This window comes from Anolis sagrei, chromosome 11 (genome assembly GCF_037176765.1).
Source record: "Anolis sagrei isolate rAnoSag1 chromosome 11, rAnoSag1.mat, whole genome shotgun sequence".
Classification (NCBI taxonomy): Eukaryota; Metazoa; Chordata; class Lepidosauria; order Squamata; family Dactyloidae; genus Anolis; species Anolis sagrei.
Genome location: NC_090031.1, coordinates 9,419,327 through 9,445,343, shown reverse-complemented (window position 1 = coordinate 9,445,343; position 26,017 = coordinate 9,419,327). Strand labels below are relative to the sequence as shown.

General features: G+C 43.3%; 1 protein-coding gene across 12 annotated transcripts in view; it reads right to left on the bottom strand.

Annotated features, from left to right (window-relative positions):
• The window catches only part of EHMT1 (euchromatic histone lysine methyltransferase 1), a 165,307-nt gene that overhangs the window by 53,999 nt on the left and 85,291 nt on the right, over positions 1-26,017 (bottom strand). For 10 of the 12 annotated variants that reach the window (XM_067471857.1, XM_067471866.1, XM_067471858.1 and 7 more), the window contains 4 exons: positions 24,956-25,105; positions 16,664-16,784; positions 11,295-11,426; positions 4,619-4,764 (listed from right to left, as the gene is read on the bottom strand). In XM_067471857.1, the coding sequence (XP_067327958.1) occupies positions 4,619-4,764; positions 11,295-11,426; positions 16,664-16,784; positions 24,956-25,105 (549 nt within the window). The remainder of the gene's footprint in view (positions 1-4,618; positions 4,765-11,294; positions 11,427-16,663; positions 16,785-24,955; positions 25,106-26,017) is intronic. The other 2 variants (XM_067471867.1, XM_067471868.1) reach the window with 1 other exon arrangement.

Below are 26,017 nucleotides of genomic sequence, written 5' to 3'. Positions count from 1 at the left end.
GTCTATTTCCCCCAAACTCCATCTGTGTTCATATTTGTGTATTGAGTATTCGTACCAAATTTGGTCCAGATCCATCATTGTTTGTGTCCCCAGTGCTCTCTGGATGTAGGTGAACTACAACTCCAAAATTCAAGGTAAATCCCAGCAACTACAACTCCCAATCGACAAAATCCATTTTTTGTATTGAAGGATATACATTGGGTTGTTAGGTGTATTGTGTCCAAATTTAGTGTCAATTCGTCCAGTGGTTTTTGAGTTCTGTTAATCCCACAAAGGAACATTACATTTTTATTTATATAGATATACTAGCTGTTCCCTGCCACGCGTTGCTGTGGCCCTGTCTAGTTATCTGGAAAATAAAGTAATGAGAAAGTGTTGGTTTCTAATATATGTAATTTATTTATGCTTGTGGGTAAACAGTATTTCTTCGTATTTCTTTGTCATTGTTGATGTGGTTTGCCTCCTCTGGAACATGCAACATATTATTGTCCTTCTTTAGGAGCCCCTTTCAAATCTATGATACTATATCTCTCTCTGAGTGTGTGAATAGTATATATCTATCTATATCTATGGCTGGATGGCTCTTTGTCAGGAGGGCTTTGATTAGATTTTCTTGCCCTAGTGAAGGGAGTTGGACTGGATGATCTCAAGTATTTTCTGTTGGTTGTAGGGGTTCTGTGTGGGAAGTTTGCCCCAATTCTGTCATTGGTGGGGCATACTGACTATTCGTGCCAAGTTTGGTCCAGATCCATCATTGTTTGAGTCCACAGTGGTCTCTAGACGTAGGTGAACTACAACTCCCAAACTCAAGATTTTCTTGCCCTAGTGAAGGGAGTTGGACTGGATGTCCTTAAGTATTTTCTGTTGGTCATGGGAGTTCTCTGTGGAAAGTTTGGCCCAATCCTCTCACTGGTGTGGTTCACAATGCTCTTTGATTGTAGGTGAACTATAAATCCCAGTAACTACAACTCCCCAATGTCAAGGTCCATTTCCCCCAAATTCATATTTGGACATATGGAATATTCGTGCCAAGTTTGGTCCAGATCCATCATTGTTTGAGTCCACAGTGCTCTCTGGATGTAGGTGAACGACAACTCCCAAACTCAAGGTCAATGCCCACCAAACCCAGTATTTTCTGTTGGTCAAGGGAGTTCTGTGTGCCAAATTTGGTTCAATTCCATCGTTGATAGAGTTCGGAATGCTCTTTGGTTGTAGGTGAACTATAAATCCCAGCATCTACAACTCCCAAATGACAAAATCAAGAGTGAAGGACATACATTGGGTTGTTAGGTGTCTTGTGTCCAAATTTGGTGTCAATTCGTCTAGTTGTTTTTGAGTTCTGTTAATCCCACGAACGAACATTACATTTTTATTTATATAGATATATATAGAGAGAGAGAGAGAGAGAGAGAGATTATGGCCTGAGGCCATGGGTCAGTCTCTGTTCTTTCCTTTCGTCTTGGTGCCTCCTCTGCTGCCATCCCTCCATTAGATGCTGTTTCGCGCCAGCAGCTTTCCCCGACACCCCCATCGTTTTTCAATTAGCCGCTGATGGACCCGCCAAGCTCTAATGAGTGCCTGTGGTCAGCAGATAACCGGCGGATGCTTTTACTGCCGGGGGATGATAAAAGAAGGTCAAAAAAGAAGATCAAACCGGGTGCTCCACTCCATTCCTCACCCGAGTCATGGATGCCCAGACCCTTGTGGGTTTTCCTCCTTAGGCCAGTGTTTCGCAACCTTCCTAATGCCGCGACCCCTTAATACAGTTCCTCATGTTGTGGTGACCCCCAACCATAACATTATTTTCGTGGTTGCTCCATAACTGTAATTTTGCTACTGTTATGAATCGTAATGTAAATATCCGATATGCATGATGTATTTTCATTCAATGGACCAAAACATGGCACAAATACCCGATACACCCTGATTTGCATACTGGTGATGTTGGGGTGGATTGATTTTGTCATTTCAGAGTTGGAATTGCTGGGATTTATAGTTCCCCTACAATCAAAGAGCATTCTGAACTCCACCAATGATGGAATTGAACTAAATTTGGCACATAGAACTCCCATTACCAAAATAAAATACTGGAAGGGTTTGGTGGGCATTGACTTTGAGTTTGGAAGTTGTAGTTCACCTATCTCCAGAGAGCACTGTGGACTCGATCAATGATGGGTCTGGACCAAACTTGTCACGAACACTTGGCACACAGTATTTTCTGTTGCACACAACAGAAAATACTGGAAGGGTTTGGTGGGCATTGACCTTGAGTTTGGGAGTTGTAGTTCACCTATCTCCAGAGAGCATTGTGGACTCGTTCAATGATGGGTCTGGACCAAACTTGGCACGAACAACTGGCACACAGTATTTTCTGTTGCACATGACCAACAGAAAATACTGGAAGGGTTTGGTGGGCATTGACTTTGAGTTTGGAAGTTGTAGTTCACCTATCTCCAGAGAGCACTGTGGACTCGATCAATGATGGGTCTGGACCAAACTTGGCACGAACACTTGGCACACAGTATTTTCTGTTGCACATGACCAACAGAAAATACTGGAAGGGTTTGGTGGGCATTGACTTTGAGTTTGGAAGTTGTAGTTCACCTATCTCCAGAGACCACTGTGGACTCGATCAATGATGGGTCTGGACCAAACTTGGCACGAACACTTGGCACACAGTATTTTCTGTTGCACATGACCAACAGAAAATACTGGAAGGGTTTGGTGGGCATTGACTTTGAGTTTGGAAGTTGTAGTTCACCTATCTCCAGAGACCACTGTGGACTCGATCAATGATGGGTCTGGACCAAACTTGGCACGAACAACTGGCACACAGTATTTTCTGTTGCACATGACCAACAGAAAATACTGGAAGGGTTTGGTGGGCATTGACTTTGAGTTTGGGAGCTGTAGTTCACCTATCTCCAGAGACCACTGTGGACTTGATCAATGATGGGTCTGGACCAAACTTGGCACACAGCATTTTCTGTTGCACGTGACCAACAGAAAATACTGGAAGCGTTTGGTGAGTATTGGCTTTGAGTTTGGGAGTTGTAGTTCACCTATCTCCAGAGAGCACTGTGGACTCGATCAATGGTGGGTCTGGACCGAACTTGGCACGAACACTTGGCACACAGTACTTTCTGTTGCACACAACCAACAGAAAATACTGGGTTTGGTGGGCATTGACCTTGAGTTTGGGAAGCAGCCAGGCTTTGAAGCTGCAAAGCCATTAAATGCTAATCAAAGTGGCCACGGCAACATTCACACTTGCTTCCAACAGACAATAATAATAATAATAATAATAATAATAATAATAATAATATGGTGGCCAAATGCAACCTTAACACTTGCCTCAAGCAGACAAGATCTGGCCACAGTGGTCCACGCTCTTGTTACATCCCGAATAGATTACTGCAACGCACTCTACGTGGGGTTGCCTTTGAAGACTGTTCGGAAACTTCAATTAGTCCACTGGGCGGCAGCCAGATTACTCACCGGAGTGTCATACAGGGAGCATACCCCTCTGTTATGTCAGCTCCACTGGCTGCCAGTTCCGAGCACCATTCAAAGTGCTGGTTTTGACCTACAAAACCCTATACGGTTCTGGCCCAGCGTATCTGTCCGAACGCATCTCTTTCTACGTCCCACCTCGGAGTTAAAGATCTTCTGGGGGGGGCCTGCTCTCGGCCCACCTCTATCACAAGTGAGATTGGTGGGGACGAGGAGCGGGGCCTTCTCGGTGGTGGCCCCTCGCCTGTGGAATTCACTTCCTGGGGAAATTAGGTCATCGACATCCCTCCTCACTTTTAAAAGGAAACTCAAAACATTGATATGGGACCAGGCCTTTGGGTAATCTGGCAGATAGACAAAGGACAATGACGACTACAATTGATAGGATTTGACAATGTGAAATGAATTTACGGATTCTGAGCTGGCGAACGTTAAGCATTAGATTAGTTTTATTGATTGTGATGTATAATTGACTGTTTTAATTGTTTTATAATTGCTGTTGATATATGTTTTTATCTTATTGTTTGTGTTGGCATCGAATTGTACCTTTTGTAAGCCGCCCTGAGTCCCTCCTCGGGGGTTGAGAAGGGCGGGGTAGAAATGCGCGAAATAAATAAACAAATAAGAGTTCTTTCTCCCACCCTGGGCATTATTCCGCAGATATATCAACCTCATTTGCCTAGTTTCCAACACATCTCACAACCTCTGAGGATGCCTGCCATAGATGTGGGTGAAACGTCAGGAGAGAATGCTTCTGGAACATGGTCAGACAGTCCGGAAAACCCGCAACAACCCAACCATCAGCTTGGACAGTGGTCAGTTACAGCTCAAAATGTAACTTTTCCAAAGTCAAATAGAACTAGATCGGAACACCTTAACGCACTGAGAATTAAACTGAGTTTCATGCATCGGCATCGAAACCATGGAAGAAGTGCTCTCAACGTATTTTTTCATGGTTGTGATGTGCAAGGGAAAGGAGAAAGCCAGGAGTTGGCAAACTTCAGCCTTGCAAGATCAGCTGCAACCCTTTGTGCTAGAATCCTCAAGATCAATTTCAGCCTTGGACTTACAACAAACCATACGTCGAGAAGGGAAATCCCATTACCTCCTTGTCTATGCTCTCAGTCGCCATGCACTGGTTGTTGGCTAAGGTGGTGATCTCTCGGCTTTTGGGCGTCTCCATTCGGCAGCTGCAGAGAGGCACTTCCTGAAGGCTGTCCGCTTCGACCGTTTCGGGGCCGTTGGAAAGACCTGCGAATCACAAGAAAATGGATCACTCCTTCTGCAGTCTGTTGCAAAGAACGAGTATGACGAGAGGAAAGCCCACGTGCGACAGGTGAAGAATGGCATTCTGTCCAATGGCTGCAAAGCTATCCACAGCTGGAGAAGGAAACCTCGACTATTCAAAGGCCTAGAAGAAAAGTATATAAACATGAGAGGGATATGGATAAGGAAGGAGAAGGAATATATAAATATACTAGCTGTCCCCTGCCATGCGTTGCTGTGGCCCAGTCTGGTGATCTGGAAAATAAAGTCATGAGAAAGTGTTGTTTCTAATATATGTAATTTCTTTATACTTGTGGGTAAACAGTATTTCTTGTTGTTTCTTTGTCAGTGTTGATGTGGAGATGGTCTGGTTTGCCCATTCTGGAACATGCAACATATAATTGCCCTTCTTTAGGGGTCCCTTTCAAATCTATGATACTATATCCGTGTGTGTAGATCATATTTATCTATCTATATCTATGGCTGGATGGCTCTTTGTCAGGAGGGCTTTAATTACGTTTTCTTGCCCTGGGGAAGGGAGTTGGACTGGATGACCTCAAGTATTTTCTGTTGGTCGTGGGGGTTCTGTGTGGGAAGTTTGCCCCAATTCTGTCATTGGTGGGGCATATTGACTATTCGTGCCAAGTTTGGTCCAGATCCATCATTGTTTGAGTCCACAGTGCCCTCTGGATGCAGGTGAACTACAACTCCCAAACTCAAGGTCAATGCCCACCAAACCCTTCTAGTATTTTGTATTGGTCATGGGAGTCCTATGTGCCACATTTGGTTCAATTCCATCATTGGTGGAGTTCAGAATGCTCTTTGATTGTAGGTGAACTATAAATCCCAGCAACTGCAGCTCCCAAACATCAAGGTCTATTTCCCCCAAACTCCATCTGTGTTCATATTTGGGAATATGGAATATTAGTGCCAAGTTTGGTCCAGATCCATCATTGTTTGAGTCCACAGTGCCCTCTGGATGCAGGTGAACTACAACTCCCAAACTCAAGGTCAATGCCCACCAAACCCTTCTAGTATTTTGTATTGGTCATGGGAGTCCTATGTGCCACATTTGGTTCAATTCCATCATTGGTGGAGTTCAGAATGCTCTTTGATTGTAGGTGAACTATAAATCCCAGCAACTACAACTCCCAAATGACAAAATCATTTTTTTGAGTGATGATCCCTCCTTGAGTTAGTAGGTGTCTTGTGGCCAAATTTGGCGGCAATTCGTCCAGAGGTTTTTGAGTTATGTTAATCCCACAAACGAACATTACATTTTTATTTATATAGAAGAGAGAGAAAAATAGGTGGGGAAGGATTGAGAAGGAAGGAAACCTTGAACTAGAAGAAAAGTATATAAACGAGAGAGAGAGAGGTGAAGAAGGATGGAGAAGGAAGATAAACCTTGACAACCCAAAGGTCTAAAAGAAAAGAAGCATATGAATGAGAGAAAGAAAGGGATGAATAAGGAAGGAGAAGAAAGATATAAATATAAGAGAGAGAAATAAATGGATAAAGGAGAAAAAATATATAAATATAGGGGAGAGAGACAGGTGGATAAGGAAGGAGAAGGAACATATACATGTACAAGAGAGAGAAACAGGTGGAGAAGGATGGAGAAGGAAACCTTGACTATGCAAAGGCCTAGAAGAAAGTATATAAACATAAGAGGGAGAGATAGAAGAAAACGAGGTAGACAAACATGAGAGAGATAGGTGGATAAGGAAGGAAAAGGAATATATAAATATAAGAGAGAAAGAAACAGGTGGTGAAGGATGGAGAAAGATGGAGAAGGAAGGAAACCTTGACTACACAAAGGTCTAGAAGAAAAGGAAGTAGACAAACATAAGAGAGAGGGGTGGATAAGGAAGGAGAAGGAATATGTAAATATAAGAGAGAGAAACAATAGGATAAAGAAGAAATATATTAATATAGGGGGGAGAGAAAGAGGTGGATAAAGAAGGAGAAGGAACATATACATGTACAAGAGAGAGAAACAGGTGGAGAAGGAAACCTTGACTATTCAAAGGCCTAGAAGAAAAGGATAGAAACATAAGAGAGAGAGAGAGAGAGAGAGAGATGGATAAGGAAGCAAAAGGAATATATAAATATAAGAGAGGGAGGGAAACAGGTAGGGAAGGATGGAGAAGGAAGGAAACCTTCACTATCCAGAGGTCCAGAAAAAAAGCATACAAACATGATAGATAGATAGATAGATAGATAGATAGATAGATAGATAGGGAAGGAAGAGAAGAAATATATATATAGGGGAGAAACAGGTGGATAAAGGAGAAGGAACATATACATGTACAAGAGAGAGAAACAGGTGAAGAAGAATGCAGGAAACCTTGACTATTCAAAGGCCTAGAAGAAAAGAAGTATATAAACATGAGAGAGGGAAATGGATAAGGAAGCAAAAGGAATATATAAATATAAGAGAGAGAGAAACAGGTGGAGAAGGATGGAGAAAGATAGAGAAAGAAGGAAAATGAATGTATAAATATAAGAGAGAGAGAAACAGGTGGAGAAGGATGAAGAAGGAAGGAAACCTTGACTACCCAGAGGTCTAGAAGAAAAGAACATGAGAGAGAGAGAGCGAGAGAGAGAGAAGGAGAAGAAATATATAAATATAGGGGAGAGAGAAACAGGTGGACAAAGAAGGAAAAGGAACATATACATGTACAAGAGAGAGAAACAGGTGGAGAAGAATGCAGGAAACCTTGACTATTCAAAGGCCTAGAAGAAAAAAAGTATATAAACATGAGAGAGGGAAATGGATAAGGAAGCAAAAGGAATATATAAATATAAGAGAGAGAGAAACCGGTGGAGAAGGATGGAGAAAGATAGAGAAGGAAGGAAAAGGAATATGTAAATATTAGAGAGAGAGGGAAACAGGTGGAGAAGGAAGGAAACTTTGACTACCCAGACGTCCAGGGGGAAAAAGCATGCAAACATGAGAGAAAGAGAGAGAGAGAGAGGAGGAGGAGAAGAAGAAGAAGAAAGGAGAAGAAATATATAAATATAGGGGAGAGAGAAACAGGTGGATAAGGAAGGAGAAGGAAACCTTGACTATTCAAAGGCCTAGAAGAAAAGAAGTATATAAACATAAGATAGAGAGAGATGGATAAGGAAGGAAAAGGAGAGAGAGAGAGAGAGAGAGGAGGAGAAGAAGAAGAAGAAAGGAGAAGAAATATATAAATATAAGAGAGAGAAACAGGTGGATAAGGAAGGAGAAGGAAACCTTGACTATTCAAAGGCCTAGAAGAAAAGAAGTATATAAACATAAGATAGAGAGAGATGGATAAGGAAGGAAAAGGAGAGAGAGAGAGAGAGGAGGAGAAGAAGAAGAAGAAAGGAGAAGAAATATATAAATATAAGAGAGAGAAACAGGTGGATAAGGAAGGAGAAGGAAACCTTGACTATTCAAAGGCCTAGAAGAAAAGAAGTATATAAACATAAGATAGAGAGAGATGGATAAGGAAGGAAAAGGAGAGAGAGAGAGAGAGAGAGAGAGGAGGAGGAGGAGGAGGAGAAGAAAGGAGAAGAAATATATAAATATAAGAGAGAGAAACAGGTGGATAAGGAAGGAGAACCTTGACTACCCAGAGGTCTAGAAGAAAAGAAGTATAAAAACATAAGAGAGAGAGAGAGAGAAGGAAGGAGAAGAAATGTATAAATGTAAGAGAGAGAAACAGGTGGAGAAGGAAGGAGAAGGAACATATACATGCACAAAAGAGAGAGAGAAACAGGTGGAGAAGGACGGAGAAGGAAGGAAACCTTGACTACCCAGAAGCCCAGGAAAAAGGCATACAGACATGAGAGAGAGAGAGAGAGAGAGAGAGAGAGAGAGAGAAGGAAGGAGAAGAAATATATAAATGTAAGAGAGAGAAACAGGTGGAGAAGGAAGTAGAAGGAACATATACATGCACAAAAGAGAGAGAGAGAAGGTGGAGAAGGACGGAGAAGGAAGAAAACCTTGACTACCCAGAAGCCCAGGAAAAAAAGCATACAGACATGAGAGAGAGAGAGAGAGAGAGAGAGAGAGAGAGAGAAGGAAGAAGAAGAAATATATAAAAACAGGGGAGAGAGAAACAGGTGGAGAAGGATGGAGAAAGAAACCTTGACTATTCAAAGGCCTAAAAGAAAAATATAGAAACATAAGGGAGAGATTGATAAAGAAGGAGAAGAAATATATAAATATAAGAGAGAGACAAACCGGTGGAGAAGGACGAAGAAGGATGGAGAAGAACAGAGAAGGAAGGAAACCTTGACTACCCAAAGGTTTGGGGGGGAGGGAGTATACAAACATGAGAGAGAGATGGATAAGAAAGGAGAAGAAATATATAAATATAAGAGAGAGAGAAAGCTTGACTATCCAAAGACCTAGAAGAAAAGAAGAATATAAAAGGAAGAGAGATGAATAAGGAAAAGAGAGAAGGAAAGAGATGGATAAGGAAGGAGAAGAAATATATAAATATAAGAGATAGGGAGCTCTGATGTGGGCTGGTCCATGAGGTCATGAAGAGTCAGAAGCGAATAAACAACAAGAGATAGAGAAAAACAGGTGGAGATGGGTGGAAAAGAATAGAAGCCTTGGCCACCCAAAGGTCCAGAAGAAATGTGCAGCAACTGGAAGTGTTCCAACTCTGAGCCAACAGGAAACTGAAAGTCACCTGGGAAGGTCAAGAGCTTGAACACTGTTTCCATCCTAAATATCTTGGTGTCACCTGATATTGAACACTAGCATGTAGGAAACACTGCTTGAACACCAAGCACAAAGTAACTGCATGCAATAACATCCTGCGGAAACTTACTGGCAGCACATGGGGTGCAGACCCAAAATTAGTAAGAACATCAGCCCTGGCCTTGTCTTACTCAACTGCCAAGTATGCCTGCCCTGTTTGGCACAGGTCTGCCCATGCAAAGCAGGTGAACACAGCATTGAATGAAACATGCAGAATAATCACAGGATGTCTTAAACCTACACCTGTTGATAAACTCTATAAGCTATCTGGCATTGTCCTCCCTGATCCCCCTTCTGATCCATGATGTGTGATGGGAAGTTGCTGCTAAATGTGAAAGAAATAAGGTTGAACACTGCGAAAGCCACCCACTACATGGCTACCAGCCTCCTCCCAGTAGACTCAAATCAAGGGAAAGCTTTATACCCCAGCTACAGCAAGGGTATCCCTCTGGGCAACTAGGCCAGGAAATCCCAACTGGATGCCCCCCCATTGGAGAGGGTCTTCCTCCAGGGGCAAACCAAGAATGGGCAACTTGGAAGTCCCTGAACAGACTCAGAATGGAGTGAGCAGATCAAAAGACAACCTGGCAAAATGGCACGACCTAAAAGAATCCCCCATTTTTTTTTATTTTTTTTTTTGTGTGTGTCAGGAGCGACCTGAGAAACTGCAAGTCACTTCTGGTGTGAGAAAATTGGCCGTCTGCAAGGATGTTGCTCAGGGGACGCCCGGATGATTTGATGTTTTACTATCCTTGTGGGAGGCTTCTCACATGTCCCTGCATGAGGAGCTGGAGCTGATAGAGGGAACTCATCCGCCTCTCCCCGGATTCAAACCTGCGACCCATCGGTCTTCAGTCCTGCCGGCACAGGGGTTTAACCCACTGCACCACCGGGGGCTCAGTGGGTTAAAACATTGAGCTGCTCGTTGACCAAAAGGTTGCAGGTTCAAATCCAGGGAGCGGCGTAAGCTTCCGCTGACAGCCCCAGCTCCTGCCAACCTAGCAGTTCGAAAACATGCAAATTATTTATTTATTATTATTTATTTACTGCATTTCTATACCGCTTTTCTCACCCCTAGGGGGACTCAAAACGGTGATGTGAGTAGATCAATAGGTAGGGAAGGTAATGCGCTCCATGCAGTCATGCTGGCCACATGACCTTGGAGGTGTCTACGGACAACGCTGGCTCTTCGGCTTAGAAACTGAGATGAGCACGACACCCCAGAGTCAGACACGACTGGACTTAATGTCAGGGGAAAACCTAAAAGAATCCCATAACTTGTGTGACTGTGGAGCAGAACAGACAACTCTGCATCTGTATGCTTGTCCACTGTGCCCTGCCTCATGTACAGAGGAAGAGTTATTGGAGGATACAGACAATGCCATTGCTGTTGCTCGTTTTGAAAAGATATTTAGCCGCCTGCGCTCCTTCTATTTTGATCAGTTTTCTACTAATTTATGCAATGCTTTTGATACAAAATAAATAAACTCAACAAAAGTGACGACAGGAGATGTTTTCCTCCTCTGGTCGCCTCTCCGGCCTCCAGGCCAGAGATGGCCAGGCTTTCCGGTCTGCTGACCTCTCCCTTCGACCGGGTTGGGCCTCCTCCTCCGCCTCTCGCCTTTCAACGAGGCCTGGCCTCTCCTCCTTCTCTTCTTCGCCGATTAGCAGCCACCAGGGGGCATCCTCTTAATACGGAGAAAGAACGGATCCAAGGAAACAAAGAACCAAAATGGTACATGGCCATATTTAGAAAGCTGACACTCACCTTCTGATTGCGGAGATAGAATCCCCTTCACTCGGAGATCCAAGGAATCCAGGGAGACTTCCATGTACTCCATGTTGCTCTCCGGCTGGGCGCCGTCTCCACTCCCCAAAGGCGGCTTATAGGCTTCAGCACCTGGGTGGGAAATATAGGCACATCATATTTATAGAGCCAGAGGGGGGAAACTATGCAATGTATGTGTACGTGTTTCTCCCTCTCCCTCTCTCCCTGTCTCTATAAGGCCACATTCATCTCAGCAGACAATATGCAGGCTACCACGCATAAATCGAGATGCAGAGAGGAGCACAATGCAAAGCACGGCTAGGCCAAAGGGTCTGTTGAGCCCTATTTCAACCTTCGGGCAGGGTGAAAAGAGCTGTGAAAAAGGTGATCACCAGGAAAACACAATGGGGAGAAGTCCTCCCTTCCAGACACATCTGTCTGCTGCTACGGCACTGCATTAAGACATGGAGATGGTGCATGACAAGCTCTCCTCCTCACCCAAACTTGAGATCTCCAAGCAAAAGCTCTAAGAGCCCAATAAGGTAGAAGGAGATGAAGAGGGCAAGAGACATCTGGCTCAACGCAGGAGAGGAAGGGGAAGTGCCAATCGCAACCCTTCGCCGAGCAAGGCGGTGTCTGCTAATGAAAACTAATGCATGAATCTCTAACAGGGATTAGTTCATGCGTCTCGGCTGTTTGCGTGGCACCACTACCACCAAGGCACACAAGCTCCATTCATTCCCTGCCATCAAGACTCCCCATTTTTCTCCCTCCCTTGCAGCCAAGAAGTAAATCCTGGCGGCGGCCAGGATGTTAACTGGTGCTCCTTACAGAGAGAGGTCAACCCTCCTGTTTAAGGAGCTCCATTGGCTGCTGTTCATTTTCCGGGCCCAATTCAAGGTGCAGGTGGTTTCCTACAAAGCCCTAAACGGTTTGGGACCTGCCTACCTGCGTGACCGCATCTCCGTTTATGAACCCACACATTCTCTTCGCTCATCCGGAGAGGCTCTGCTTGTGATCCGTCCTGCGTCGCAAGCGCGTTTGGTGGGGATGAGAGACAGGGCCTTTTCTGTGGTAGCCCCCCGACTTTGAAACACCCTGCCCAAAGACATCAGACAAGCCCCTACGTTGGCAGTCTTTAGGAAGAGTTTGAAGACCTGGCTGTTCCGATGTGCCTTTCCAAAATAGGAAACTCCAGCAATATGTCCCAGAAGCACTTTATTAGAGTTTTAATATGGTCTGCACATTGCACTTACCCTAAAATCCTACATCCACCTGTCACGCCCAGCACTTTTAAATCTGTACCCATTACATTTGGCCCGGCCCTAGTTTTATTGTGTTATGGTGTATTGTTTTTATTGTTTACTGCTATTGTTTTAATGTTTGATTTGCTTTAAGTTATGTGTTTTGTTATGCTGTTGTTTTATTGAGGCCTTGGCCTGTGTAAGCCGCATTGAGTCCTTCGGGAGATGCTAGCGGGGTACAAATAAAGTTAATAAATATTATTATTATTTTATTAAACTTTATTTGTTTTCCGCTAGCATCTCCCAAAGGACTCGATGCAGCTTACAAAGGCCAAAGCCTCAACACAACAGCAAACAATAACAATACGATACAAAGCAAAAAATTAAAACAGAAGCAATGACAAAACATTACACTATTACACAGTAAAAACCAGGGCCGTTTTAAATAAATAAAATAAATAAACTAACTCTATAGAAGGCCAGCAAGGCAGTCAAGAAGCCTACCAATCATACCAATCATGCATTTTATTTTAATCTTACTGTCGCATCTCAGAGTACAACCACCTTGCTTACGATACCAAAGAACACACCAGCACTAGTCTTTATAGCAGCGTTTCTCAACCTGAGGAAGTCGTGAGGGGGTGTCAAAGGGGTCGCCAAAGACCATCGGAAAACAGTATTTTATGTTGGTCATGGGGATTCTGTGTGGGAAATTTGGCCTATTTCTATTGTTGGTGGGGTTCAAAATGGTCTTTGATTGTACTATAAATCCCAGCAACCACAACTCCCAAATGTCAAGGTCTATTTCCCCCACACTCCACCTGTGTTCACATTTGGGCATATTGAGTATTCTTGTCAAGTTTGGTCTTGTTTGAGTTTACAGCGCTTTCTGGATTTAGGTGAACTACAACTCCCAAACTCAAGATCAATGCCCACCAAATCCTTCCAGTATCTTATGTTAGTCATATTCTGTGCCAAGACTGGTTCAATTCCATCATTGGTGGAGTTCAGATTGCTCTTTGGTGGTAGGTGAACTATAAATCCCAACAATCTGAGAGGAAGCCACAGGGAGGAGGGAGCAAGCTTGTTTTCTGCTTCCATGGAGACTAGGACGCGAAACAATGGCTTCAAACTACAAGAAAGGAGATTCCATCTGAACATGAGGAAGAAGTTCCTGACTGTGAGAGCTGTTCAGCAGTGGAACTCTCTGCCCCGGAGTGTGGTGAAGGCTCCTTCTTTGGAAGCTTTTAAACAGAGGCTAGATGGCCATCTGTCAGGGGTGATTTGAATGCAATATTCCTGCTTCTTGGCAGGGGGTTGGACTGGATGGCCCATGAGGTCTCTTCCAACTCTTTGATTCTATGATTCTATGAACTACAACTCCCAAATGACAAAAACAATCCACCCCCAACCCCACCAGTATTCAAATTTGGGTGTATCTGGTATTGATACCAAATTTGGTCCAGTGAATGAAAATACATTGTGCATCTCAGATATTTACATTACAATTCATAACAGTCACCAAATTGCAATTATGAAGTAGCAACAATAATAATGTTATGGTTGGGGGGGGGGGGTCACCTCAACATGAGGAACTGTATTAAGGGGTCGCGGTATTAGGAAGGTTGAGAAACACTGCGTTATAGTTTTATTAAAAGAAAAGATAAAAAGTTCGAAAAGCAAAAGTCTTTTTCAAAAGATCAATCCAAGGTAACATAGGCAAACAAGATCCATGAAGGCATAGGCAAAGTCCCATGAGAACATGACAAACTCCTGAAACATGAGCATGAAAAGATAAATCCAAAGGTTGAAGCAGGAAGTTGCTCTGACACTGAGGCACATTCAAACAGTCTGTTTAATACTCTTCGGACAACATGAAGGCGTTCCTATGGCTCCGGGCCTCGCTCTCTCGCCTCCCGGCAATCCTGACACTCCTTCGCACTTTCAATTCCAACCGATCAGCTCGACCCAAACCAGCGGCCCCATCAAGGCCAAATCCCTCCTTAGCTGGCTGAGAACTATCCTCTCTTCCTGCATCCTCCCTTCCTTGATCAGGCACTTGGATCTCACTCTCAGTAGTTTCACTTTCCCCAGTGTCAACTCTGAATCTCATCATCCCCATCAGAATCATTGACACCATCAGTCTGTGATTCCAGATGAGTCAAAACATGTACCACTACTAACAATTCCAACAAAGGAAAGGAACCCCTTGGTTTTCAAGTGACCCATAAGATATCTTTTCAATGCCAGGCATTTTTTGTTGTAGTTCAGCCTGTGATTGTGTCTGATGTGAAGGAGTAACTGTCCAAACGTAACTCCTTCTACGTCCCATCTCGGAATTTAAGATCTTCTGGAAAGGCCCTGCTCTCAGTCCCTCATCCCCGCCCCTGTCACAGACATGGTTGGCGAGGACGAGGGACAGGGCCTTCTCGGTGGTGGCCCCCCGCCTCTGGAATTCTCTCCCCAGCATACCTGTCCGAACGTATCTCCTTCTACCTCCCATCTAGGAATTTAAGATCTTCTGGAAAGGCCTTGCTCTCAGTCCCTCGTCCCCGCCCGTCACAGAAATGGTTGGCGAGGACGAGGGACAGGGCCTTCTCGGTGGTGGCCTACTGCCTATGGAATTATCTCCTTGGGGAAATTAGGTCTTCATCCCTCCTCTCCTTTAGAAGGAAATTAAAAACATGGATGTGGGACCAGGCCTTTGGCTAATCTTGCAGACTTCACGAGGATAATGTCGACAATAGCTATGGAAACGGAATATGAAAATGGAATATGGACACGTACAATGGAGTCCCCAATTGCAGAACTCGGTGAGACAACAGCCACCAGACTGGCTTTCTTTTCTAGTGGATTTTGTTGTATTAACTTAATGTTTTAATTATTTATAACTACTGATTTAGATAGGTATTTTATTGTGTTTAATTGTAGGCATTGAATATGTGCTGGGTGGAAGCCGCCCTGAGTCCCCCCCAGGGGGTTGAGAAGGGCGGGGTAAAAATACCCGAAATGTGTCTGATGTTCATGATGGGACTGGGGATGAAGGGCTTTCTGGCCCTGTGTCTGTTGGCAATGGGGATGAGGGTTTGCCTGGGCCTGAGTTAAGCTCAGACAAAAGGCCTGAGCTGTCTCAATAAGTTTCACAAGGCCACATTCCTGGGAGAGGCCCTTCAGTCTTTCTCAGAGAAACTGTCTGAAGATGATTTGTCAGGTGCAGAAGTTAATGAAAGTCAAGTTAATGAAAGTGTAGATAGAAAGCAAGGCTTTTGTAAACAGAGACAGAGGGTTCAGGCGCAAAGATCAGTTTGTTTACAGGAAAAGCGAGATAAGAAACCCTTATCTGGTTGAAAGGACAAGAGACATGCTTTCCTTTCAGTTCTGGGATCAGGAAAAGCTTTATATTGATTCATGGGAAAGAGCTGCCTCAGTTGGGTCAATGCTGGAAATTCATGATGTTCTTGCTTTCAAGTGTTCTTAGTTTCATGTACCTAGTTTTTCCCAAGCTGCTAATTTGTATGTTTTCCCATGCTGCCTTGTTTTATTGATTTTATGGACTTCCCCTCGCATATTTATACCTGGGCATCATGTCTCTTCTCAGACTTTTCTGCAGGCTAAACATGCCCAGCTCTTTAAGCCGCTCCCCATAGGGCTTGTTCTCCAAGGCTGGAAGGAGACATGGTGAGGTCCATGAATAAATATGTGAGGAGACGTCATAGGGAGGAAGGAGCAAGCTTGTTTTCTGCAGCCCTGGAGACTAGGACACAATGGAACAATTGCTTCAAATGATAGGAGAGGAGATTCCACCTGAACATGAGGAAGAACTTCCTAACGGTGAGAGTTGTTTAGCAGTGGAACTCTCTGCCCTGGAGTATGATGGAGGCTTTGAAACAGAGATTGGATGGCCATCTGCCGGGGGTGCTTTGAATGATTTTTTTTCTGCTTCTTAGCAGAATGAGGTTGGACTAAATGGCTCACAAGGTTTCTTCCAACTCTGAGTCTATGATTCAATCATCCCAGATCCCTTACAGAGCCAGCTGAGGTCAATGGAAACTGGAATCCAACAAGAGTGGGAGGAAACTACTATACCTGAATAAAAACAAAAGTAGGAAAGTAGGAATCCCTTACCTAAGGCGCCACCTTTTTTCTTCCTACTTCTCCGCCGCCTTTTCCGGGTGGGTTTCAGCCAAGGGCTCTCTGGCTTCCCTTTCCGCTTCATCATCTTCTTCTTGAGACTGGATTCCGAACTCTGCAAAACCACAGGAAACAGGGGACTGGATCCTCGGTCACACCAACTTTTGGAGGACCAGCCACTCTGAAATCCCACACAACCTGATTCTCCTCCGAATACGCCACTGGTCCTCCAAGTGTTTTGGACTCCAGTTCCCGTAACACTATGTAACAAAACTTGAAAAATATTCTGTTCCTGATTGGTAAGTGTTTTTTCCTGGTTAATTGTGCGGTACGTACTTTGAAAGTAGTTGTTCTACTCCAGAAACTTTGTTTTCGCAGCTGCCACAAACTAAGTTGAATGGGTTGAGACTCAATGATGAGATATCCATTGAAAAACTAGATCAAAATATGCTCCCACAGAAACAAAGTTTTGGAAGTTTAATAAACTTTTCCCATATTTTTATGATAGAACCAGTTAGGAAACGACATTGATAACCCAGGAACAAAACAAAACAAAACAAAACAAAACAAAACAGTGTTATGTTACATAGTGTAATTCCTAACTGTCGGACAAGCTGGCTTTGTTTCTGGGAATTGAAATCCAAAATCTTTGGAGGACCAAAGGTTGGGATCCACTGGCAACCATGACTGAGCATAAAAAATAAATAATATCTGTCACTTCTCCTTCTGTCAGTCACCAAATCCAAAATACAGTAGACTCTCAGCTTATTATTGTTATTGTTGTTTGTATCCTGCTTTTCCTCTCTAGAGGCCTTCCAAACAAGTCCTATATCCCAGGATCCAATCCCAGGTTTTCCGTTGGAAATAGCAAGCTTTTCAAGCCTCCACTAGTTATTTGTTATGTATATAATTCAGATAGTTTACTGCATTGTATATGTGTGTATTGTTTGCGGTTTTCCTTAACTCTATGTTGTGGGAGGGGTTGCAGGGCATGTGATCAGGTCTGGGATTATTCAGGACTCATACTCCATTTTAGAAAGTATGCTTTAGACTTCAGTAAGAACAATATGCTTGTTGTTGTTGTTGTTGCTGTTGTTTGCATCTTGCTTTTCCTCTCTACGGGCCTTTCCAGACAGGCCCTATATCTCAGGATCCAATCCCAGGTTTTCTGTTGGAAATAGCAAGCTTTTCAAGCCTCCACTAGTTATTTGTTATGTATATAATTCAGATTGTTTACTGCATTGTATATGTGTGTATTAGTTTGCAGTTTTCCTTAACTATGTTGTGGGAGGGGTTGCAGGGCATGTGATCAGGTCTAGGATTGTTCAGGACTCAGACTCCATTTCAGAAAGTATGCTTTAGATTTCAATAGGAACAATATGCTTGTTGTTGTTGTTGTTGCTGTTGTTTGTATCTTGCTTTTTCTCTCTACGGGCCTTTCCAGACAGGTCCTATATCCCAGGATCCAATCCCAGGTTTTCTGTTGGAAATAGCAAGCTTTTCAAGCCTCCACTAGTTATTTGTTATGTATATAATTCAGATTGTTTACTGCATTGTATATGTGTGTATTAGTTTGCAGTTTTCCTTAACTCTATGTTGTGGGAGGGGCTGCAGGGCATGTGATCAGATCTGGGATTATTCAGGACTCAGACTCCATTTTAGAAACATCTTTAGACTTCAGTAGGAACAATATGCTTAGAGACTCAATTGGACTTTCAGACTAGACAGAGACTCTATTAGACTCTCAGAACAGCCAGGACAACACCTGGCAACACGGAGTTAAGCAAGAATTTACGTCTGCAGATTAGGACATATAGTCAGCTCCGTAGATCAACAAGACTCCATGGGAAACAGATAGCGAAAGTCCATGGAAGGCTCCATGACTTCATGTCTGTTTATTAATATCCAATGTGCACTCTAACTTCAGTTCAGGCAACGTAGCGTTCAAATGAGAAGCTAGGCCTGAGTTCTCTGATTCTTGTTTCACTTCAAGCCATGGTTTTGGATTTAAGTATCCTAGAAGTTTTCCTCGTTCTTGTTTTTGTATTCCTGTTCTAGTTTTACTAAATACACCTTTTCCTTGTGGATATATGTTCTATTTGTGATTTTTGGCTCTATTTGGACTATGTTACCTTTGGATCTTAATAGCCAATGTGCACTCTAACTTCAGTTCAGGCAACGTAGCGTTCCAATGAGAAGCTAGGCCTGAGTTCTCTGGTTCTTGTTTCACGTCAAACCTTGGTTTTAGATGTATCCTGGACGTTTTCCTCATTCTTGTTTTTGTATTCCTGTTCCAGTTTTACTAAGTACATCTTTTCATTGTGGATTTATGTTGTATTTGTGATTTTTGTCTCTCTTTGGACTATGTTACCTTTGGATCTTAATAGCCAATGTGCACTCTAACTTCAGTTCAGGCAACGTAGCGTTTGAATGAGAAGCTAGGCCTGAGTTCTCTGGTTCTTGTTTCACTTCAAGGCATGGTTTTGGATTTAAGTATCCTGGAAGTTTTCCTCGTTCTTGTTTTTGTATTCCTGTTCTAGTTTTACGAAGTACATCTTTTCCTTGTGGATTTATGTTGTATTTGTGATTTTTGGCTCTCTTTGGACCATGTTACCTTTGGATCTTAATAGCCAATGTGCACTCTAACTTCAGTTCAGGCAACGTAGCGTTCAAATGAGAAGCTAGGCCTGAGTTTTTTGGTTCTTGTTTCACATCAAGCCTTGGTTTTGGATTTAAGTATCCTGGAAGTTTTCCTCGTTCTTGTTTTTGTATTCCTGTTCCAGTTTAACTAAGTACAGCTTTTCATTGTGGATTTATGTTGTATTTGTGATTTTTGGCTATCTTTGGACTATGTCTATAAGAGACATTTGGATACTTGTTTGATTATCACCTATTGTCAGACTTCATTGGATTATACATCATCTTCCCTTATTCCTGACTTTTTTATATCCTTTTTATGTGTTTCTACAAAAAAACTGTTTGTTTATATGTATTGTCGAAGGCTTTCATGGCCGGAATCACTGGGTTGTTGTAGTTTTTTCGGGCTATATAGCCATGGTCTAGTGGCATTCTCTCCTGACGTTTCGCCTGCATCTATGGCAAGCATCCTTGCCATAGATGAAGGCGAAACGTCAGGAGAGAATACCTCTAGACCATGGCCATATAGCCCGAAAAAACTACAACCCAGTGTTTGCTTATACTCTGGACTCTTGTGTGGTGAGGTGGTCATAGGTGGCTCCAGGCCTGGGATGCAACAAACTCAATGATTAAAATACAGTCATCAAAAGCAAATAGAAAATTTCCACTAAATCTTTAATTTTTATTTAAAATATTATTTCTTTGATTTTTTTTATTTCCGGTTAACTGAGAGTCTACTGTACTATGTCAAGAGAAGCTTAACTGGATAGACATTAAAGGGTGCAAGGAATTCGACCTGATCCCTCTTACTGAGCATGTTATTACGAACAGACAGTATTACCATACTAGTCAATGCAAACATTTCGTATGACAATATTTCCTTATCGGATGCTTCTGTATTTAGCACATTTAGCACATTTCCCACCCACTCCTCAAATAAAAATCATTAATTTTACACACACACAAAGCAAGCGGCAACACAGACACGAAATAACAGGCAGACGTGACAATTCATGGGTTAAAAGGGCCAAACTGTGGACAGTCGAGGAGCAAGAAGCCACGGAGAAGGCCGACAGGGCAAAAAGCGAAGTTCTGCAAAGATTTTGGTGATGGCACCACAAAGGCAGGAAATTTCACCCCATAAAAGATATATGTAGGCTTTAATTAGACATATCCTAATGCTGTTCTACTAGGTCAGTGTTTCTCAACCTGGGAGTCGGGACCCCTGTGGGGGTCGCAAAAGGGTGTCAGAGGGGTCACCAAAGATCATCAGAATACACAGTATTTTCTGTTGGTCATGGGAGTTCTGTGTGGGAAGTTTGGCCCAATTCTATAGTTGGTTGGGTTCAGAATGCTCTTTGATTGTAGGTGAACTATAAATCTCAGCAACTACAACTCCCAAATGTCAGGTCTATTTTCTCCAAACTCCACCAGTGCTCACTTTTGGGCATATTGAGTGTTCGTGCCAAGTTTGGTCCAGACCCATCATTGATTGAGTCCACAGTGCTCTCTGGAGATAGGTGAACTACAACTCCCAAGCTCAAGATCAATGCCCACCAGACCCTTCCAGTATTTTCTGTTGGTCATGGGAGTTCTGTGTGCCAAGTTTGGTTCCATTGCTGGTAGAGTTCAGAATTCTCTTTGATTGTAGGTTAACTATAAATCCCAGCAACTACAACTCCCAAATGACTAAATCAACCCACCCCAACCCCATATGGGGTATTTGGGCATATGGGGTTTTTTTTGCCATATTTGGTCCAATGAATAAAAATGCATCCTGCATATCAGATATTTACATTACAAGTCATAACTGTACCAAAATTATAGTTATGAAGTAACAATGAAAATAATGTTATGGTTGGGGGTCACCACAACATGAGAAACTGTATTACGGGCTCGCGGCATTAGGAAGGTTGAGAAACACTGTACTAGGTGGATCAGGTACCCAAGCATGGTTCTGATGGACCACAATGTCTCTTGTATGTGAGAATGAGCCACAGTTGCCAGAAAGGATGCCATCTCTGTTCTGATGAGAAATCTGACCAAACTGTTGTAGATCAGCCACCAGAGGCTGATGGTTTAACTGATGATTTACAGAGGATTGTGAACTTCCTTGTGGCACAAAGTGATGGGTTCTCAAGTCTGAGAAATTCAATTCTGGGAAATGGTGTTTCTCTACATGAGAAAACTGGCTCGGAAAGTGCAGTCTGAGGAGTCAGAAGTAGCAACAGCAGATAAGGAATCGAGTGAAGAGCTGAGTGAGAAGGAGGGTTCCCAGGGGAAGCCACCTGTAGCTACCGAGATCAACAAAAGTCTTCATTTACAAATCAGAACTGAAAATAGATTACGTCGGTCTGAGAGATTACATGGGGAAAAAATTCATGGAAGATATAATGCTTTCATGGGTGTCTATTAAACAAGCTGTATACCAGTGGTTCTCAACCTGGGGTCCCCAGGTGTTTTTGGCCTTTAACTCCCAGAAATCCTAACAGCTGGTGAACTGGCTGAGATTTCTGGGAGTTGTAGGCCAACAACATCTGGGGACCCCAGGTTGAGAACCACTGTTGTATACTTTAAAGTCAGTTCAGGCAACACTGCGTTAGAGTAAGAAGCTAAACCTGAGTGAACTGGCTGAGATTTCTGGGAGTTGTAGGCCAACAACATCTGGGGACCCCAGGTTGAGAACCACTGTTGTATACTTTAAAGTCAGTTCAGGCAACACTGCGTTAGAGTAAGAAGCTAAACCTGAGTGAACTGGCTGAGATTTCTGGGAGTTGTAGGCCAACAACATCTGGGGACCCCAGGTTGAGAACCACTGTTGTATACTTTAAAGTCAGTTCAGGCAACACTGTGTTAGAGTAAGAAGCTAAACCTGAGTGAACTGGCTGAGATTTCTGGGAGTTGTAGGCCAACAACATCTGGGGACCCCAGGTTGAGAACCACTGTTGTATACTTTAAAGTCAGTTCAGGCAACACTGTGTTAGAGTAAGAAGCTAAACCTGAGTGAACTGGCTGAGATTTCTGGGAGTTGTAGGCCAACAACATCTGGGGACCCCAGGTTGAGAACCACTGTTGTATACTTTAAAGTCAGTTCAGGCAACACTGTGTTAGAGTAAGAAGCTAAACCTGAGTGAACTGGCTGAGATTTCTGGGAGTTGTAGGCCAACAACATCTGGGGACCCCAGGTTGAGAACCACTGTTGTATACTTTAAAGTCAGTTCAGGCAACACTGTGTTAGAGTAAGAAGCTAAACCTGAGTGAACTGGCTGAGATTTCTGGGAGTTGTAGGCCAACAACATCTGGGGACCCCAGGTTGAGAACCACTGTTGTATACTTTAAAGTCAGTTCAGGCAACACTGTGTTAGAGTAAGAAGCTAAACCTGAGTGAACTGGCTGAGATTTCTGGGAGTTGTAGGCCAACAACATCTGGGGACCCCAGGTTGAGAACCACTGTTGTATACTTTAAAGTCAGTTCAGGCAACACTGTGTTAGAGTAAGAAGCTAAACCTGAGTGAACTGGCTGAGATTTCTGGGAGTTGTAGGCCAACAACATCTGGGGACCCCAGGTTGAGAACCACTGTTGTATACTTTAAAGTCAGTTCAGGCAACACTGTGTTAGAGTAAGAAGCTAAACCTGAGTTCTCTTGTTCTTGGTTCATGTAAAGCCTTGGTTTTGGAGTTTAATCCTAGAAGTTTTCTATGTTCCTGTTCATGTACTCCTGTTCAAATTTTATGAGTGATACCCTTTTGCTTGTGGACTTAAGTTGTACCTGCAATTTCTGGCTGTTCCTTGACCTTGTCACCTCTGAAACATTATGGGACATTTGGATTATCACCTGTTCTTATTCCTGCTTTTTATGTATTTTATATATTCTTATATTCCTTGTGTGGAATAGGTGTTTCCAGGCCTGGGGTGCAACACACAGGAATTCCCATTTTTTTCACAATATTTTCAATGGCAAATCCCATGATCGTCCAAACAACTCCGATGCATTCTTTCATGAGACTGTTGCAAGTGTTAATTCTTGAGAGGAGCAACTCTTAATGATACTTTCCTTTTTATCCGCAACTTCCTCTTGTTATCGTGACTGTGTTTATTGGATTGTTTTTCCTATGTAATTTTGATGATGTTGTTTGTTGTGTATTTTTTTGGTTTTATTCTGCTGTAATAAAACCCCATGTAAGCCGCTCCGAGTCCCCACTGGGGAGATGGTGGCGGGGTATAAATAAAGATCTAGGGAAGTAATTCTATCCCTCTATTCCGCTTTGGTTAGACCACACCTGGAATATTGTGTCCAATTCTGGGCACCACAATTCAAGAGAGATATTGACTCTTAGCTGGAATGTGTCCAGAGGAGGGCGATTAAAATGATCAAGGGTCTGGAGAACAAGCCCTATGAGGAGCGGCTTAAGGAGCTGGGCATGTTTAGCCTGAAGAAGAGAAGGATGAGAGGAGATATGATAGCCATGTATAAATATGTGAGAGGAAGCCACAGGGAGGAGGGAGCAAGCTTGTTTTCTGCTTCCCTGGAGACTAGGACGCGGAACAATGGCTTCAAACTAAAAGAAAGGAGATTCCATCTGAACATGAGGAAGAACTTCCTGACTGTGGGAGCCGTTCAGCAGTGGAACTCTCTGCCCCGGAGTGTGGTGGAGGCTCCTTCTTTGCAAGCTTTTAAACAGAGGCTGGATGGCCATCTGTCAGGGGTGATTTGAATGCAATATTCCTGCTTCTTGGCAGGGGGTTGGACTGGATGGCCCATGAGGTCTCGTCCAACTCTTTGATTCTTTGCTTCTATGATTCTATGATTATAATTATTGTATTGTGGAGGCTTTCATGGCCAGAATCACTGGGTTGTGTAGGTTTTCCAGGCTCTATGGCCATGTTCTGGAGGCATTTTCTCCTGACGTTTCGCCTGCATCTATGGCAAGCATCCTCAGAGGTAGTGAGGTCTGTTGGAAGTAGGAAAATGGGTTTACATATCTGTGGAATGACCAGGGTGGGACAAAGGACTTTTGTCTGCTGGAGCTAGGTGTGAATGTCTCAACTGATCACCTTAAATAGCATTTAATGGCTTAGAAGTGCCTGGGGGGAATCTTTTATTGAGAGTGATTTGATGTGCCGGATTGTTTACTCTCTGCTGTTTTGCTGTTGTAATTTTTGAGTTTTTTAATACTGGTAGCCTGATTTTGTTCAATTATTATTATTATTATTATTATTATTATTAGATATGCCTGTGTTGTGATTTTGTTGGTGGTGTATGCTGATGCAGCTGGCATGGGCAAACCTCAGCCCTCCAGGTATTTTGGACTGCAACTTCCCAAATTCCGAACAGCTGGTAGGCTGTTAGGAATTGTGGGAGTCTAAGTCCAAAACACCTGGAGGGCCAAGGTTTGACCATACCTGCAATAAAGGCTGTGCGTGTGTGTTATGATACACTAACAATGGCATTACAAAGAATAAAGGGGTGGATATACGAGGGCCAATCAATGGCCCCGAAAGGGATCAATCCTAGCCCACTAAAGCCTCTAATTACTGTGTTGTGCCCCTCCGCCTGAGCAGTGTGTGACTAAGCGCAACAGAAGCAGCAATATAGCAGCAGCGGCAGCAGTAGCGGCAGCAGCAACAGCAAACTCTTGGTGCCTTGCCTTGCCTCCTGCAGAACTGGGCCCTGGACCGTGATGGTCCGGACTACGTCCCTGCTCCTTGCTTGCGGCTTCGTCCGGCCGTGGCCTTCCCTGTGCGGACCACGCTCTGGTCTTGGCCCCTGGCAACCAAGAGCAGACCCCTGCTGAGGCCTGACGAGAAAGCAATAAACTCTCATTGTAAATATGAACGACGGACGCCAACATGCTGGGAGTCAGCAGCTTTCTTGGCTCGCGAGGAAAACAAAAAGAAAAGGTGTGCGAGCAAAATTTAGAGTCCAAAGGGACGGGGAATGTCGAATGCAGGTACCCATGTTTACATGAGTCTTAATGATTGATCGAATCTAATGTGCACCTGAATTTTCAAAATTCTAAAACCAAAAAAGGATTCGCAGATGGATTTAACGCACAGCAGAAAAACGTGCGCTCTTTGTAAAATGCCCAATTACAGTTGCCGCCTGCTTAGGATTCCATCTTGAAAACAAATTGTGTTAGAACACAATGGACAAGAAACATTAGAGCGCATCTATGTTGCAGAATGGATCAACTTTCAATGCCTTGGTTCAATATGATATTATAATTAAATATTTTATATTACATGTAATGTCTATATAAATAAAAAAGTAATGGTCGTTTGTGGGATTAACATAACTCCAAAACCACTGGACAAATTGACACAAAATTTGGACACTATACTCCTAAGAGACCAACTCAAATCCCCCCCCCCCCCCAAAAAGTGGAAAGGACTTAAAAACCCCAAAAAGCTAAATGACGATACAGGAAAAAAGGGAAGGAAGAAGGAGGAAAGGAGAGAGAGAGAGAGAGTAAGAAAGAAGGGAGGAAGGAAGGAAGGAAGGATGGAAGAAAGGAGAGAAAGAGGGAGGAAAGGAAAGAGAGAAAGAGAGAAGGAAGCATGGAAGCAAAGAGGGAGGGAGGGAGGGAAAGAAGGAAAGAAGGAAAGAAGGAAAGAAGGAAAGAAGGAAAGAAGGAAAGAGGTAGAGAAGGAAGAAAAGAGAAAAAGAAGGATGAAAAAAATGGGGGAAGGAAGGAAAAGGTAGAGAAGGA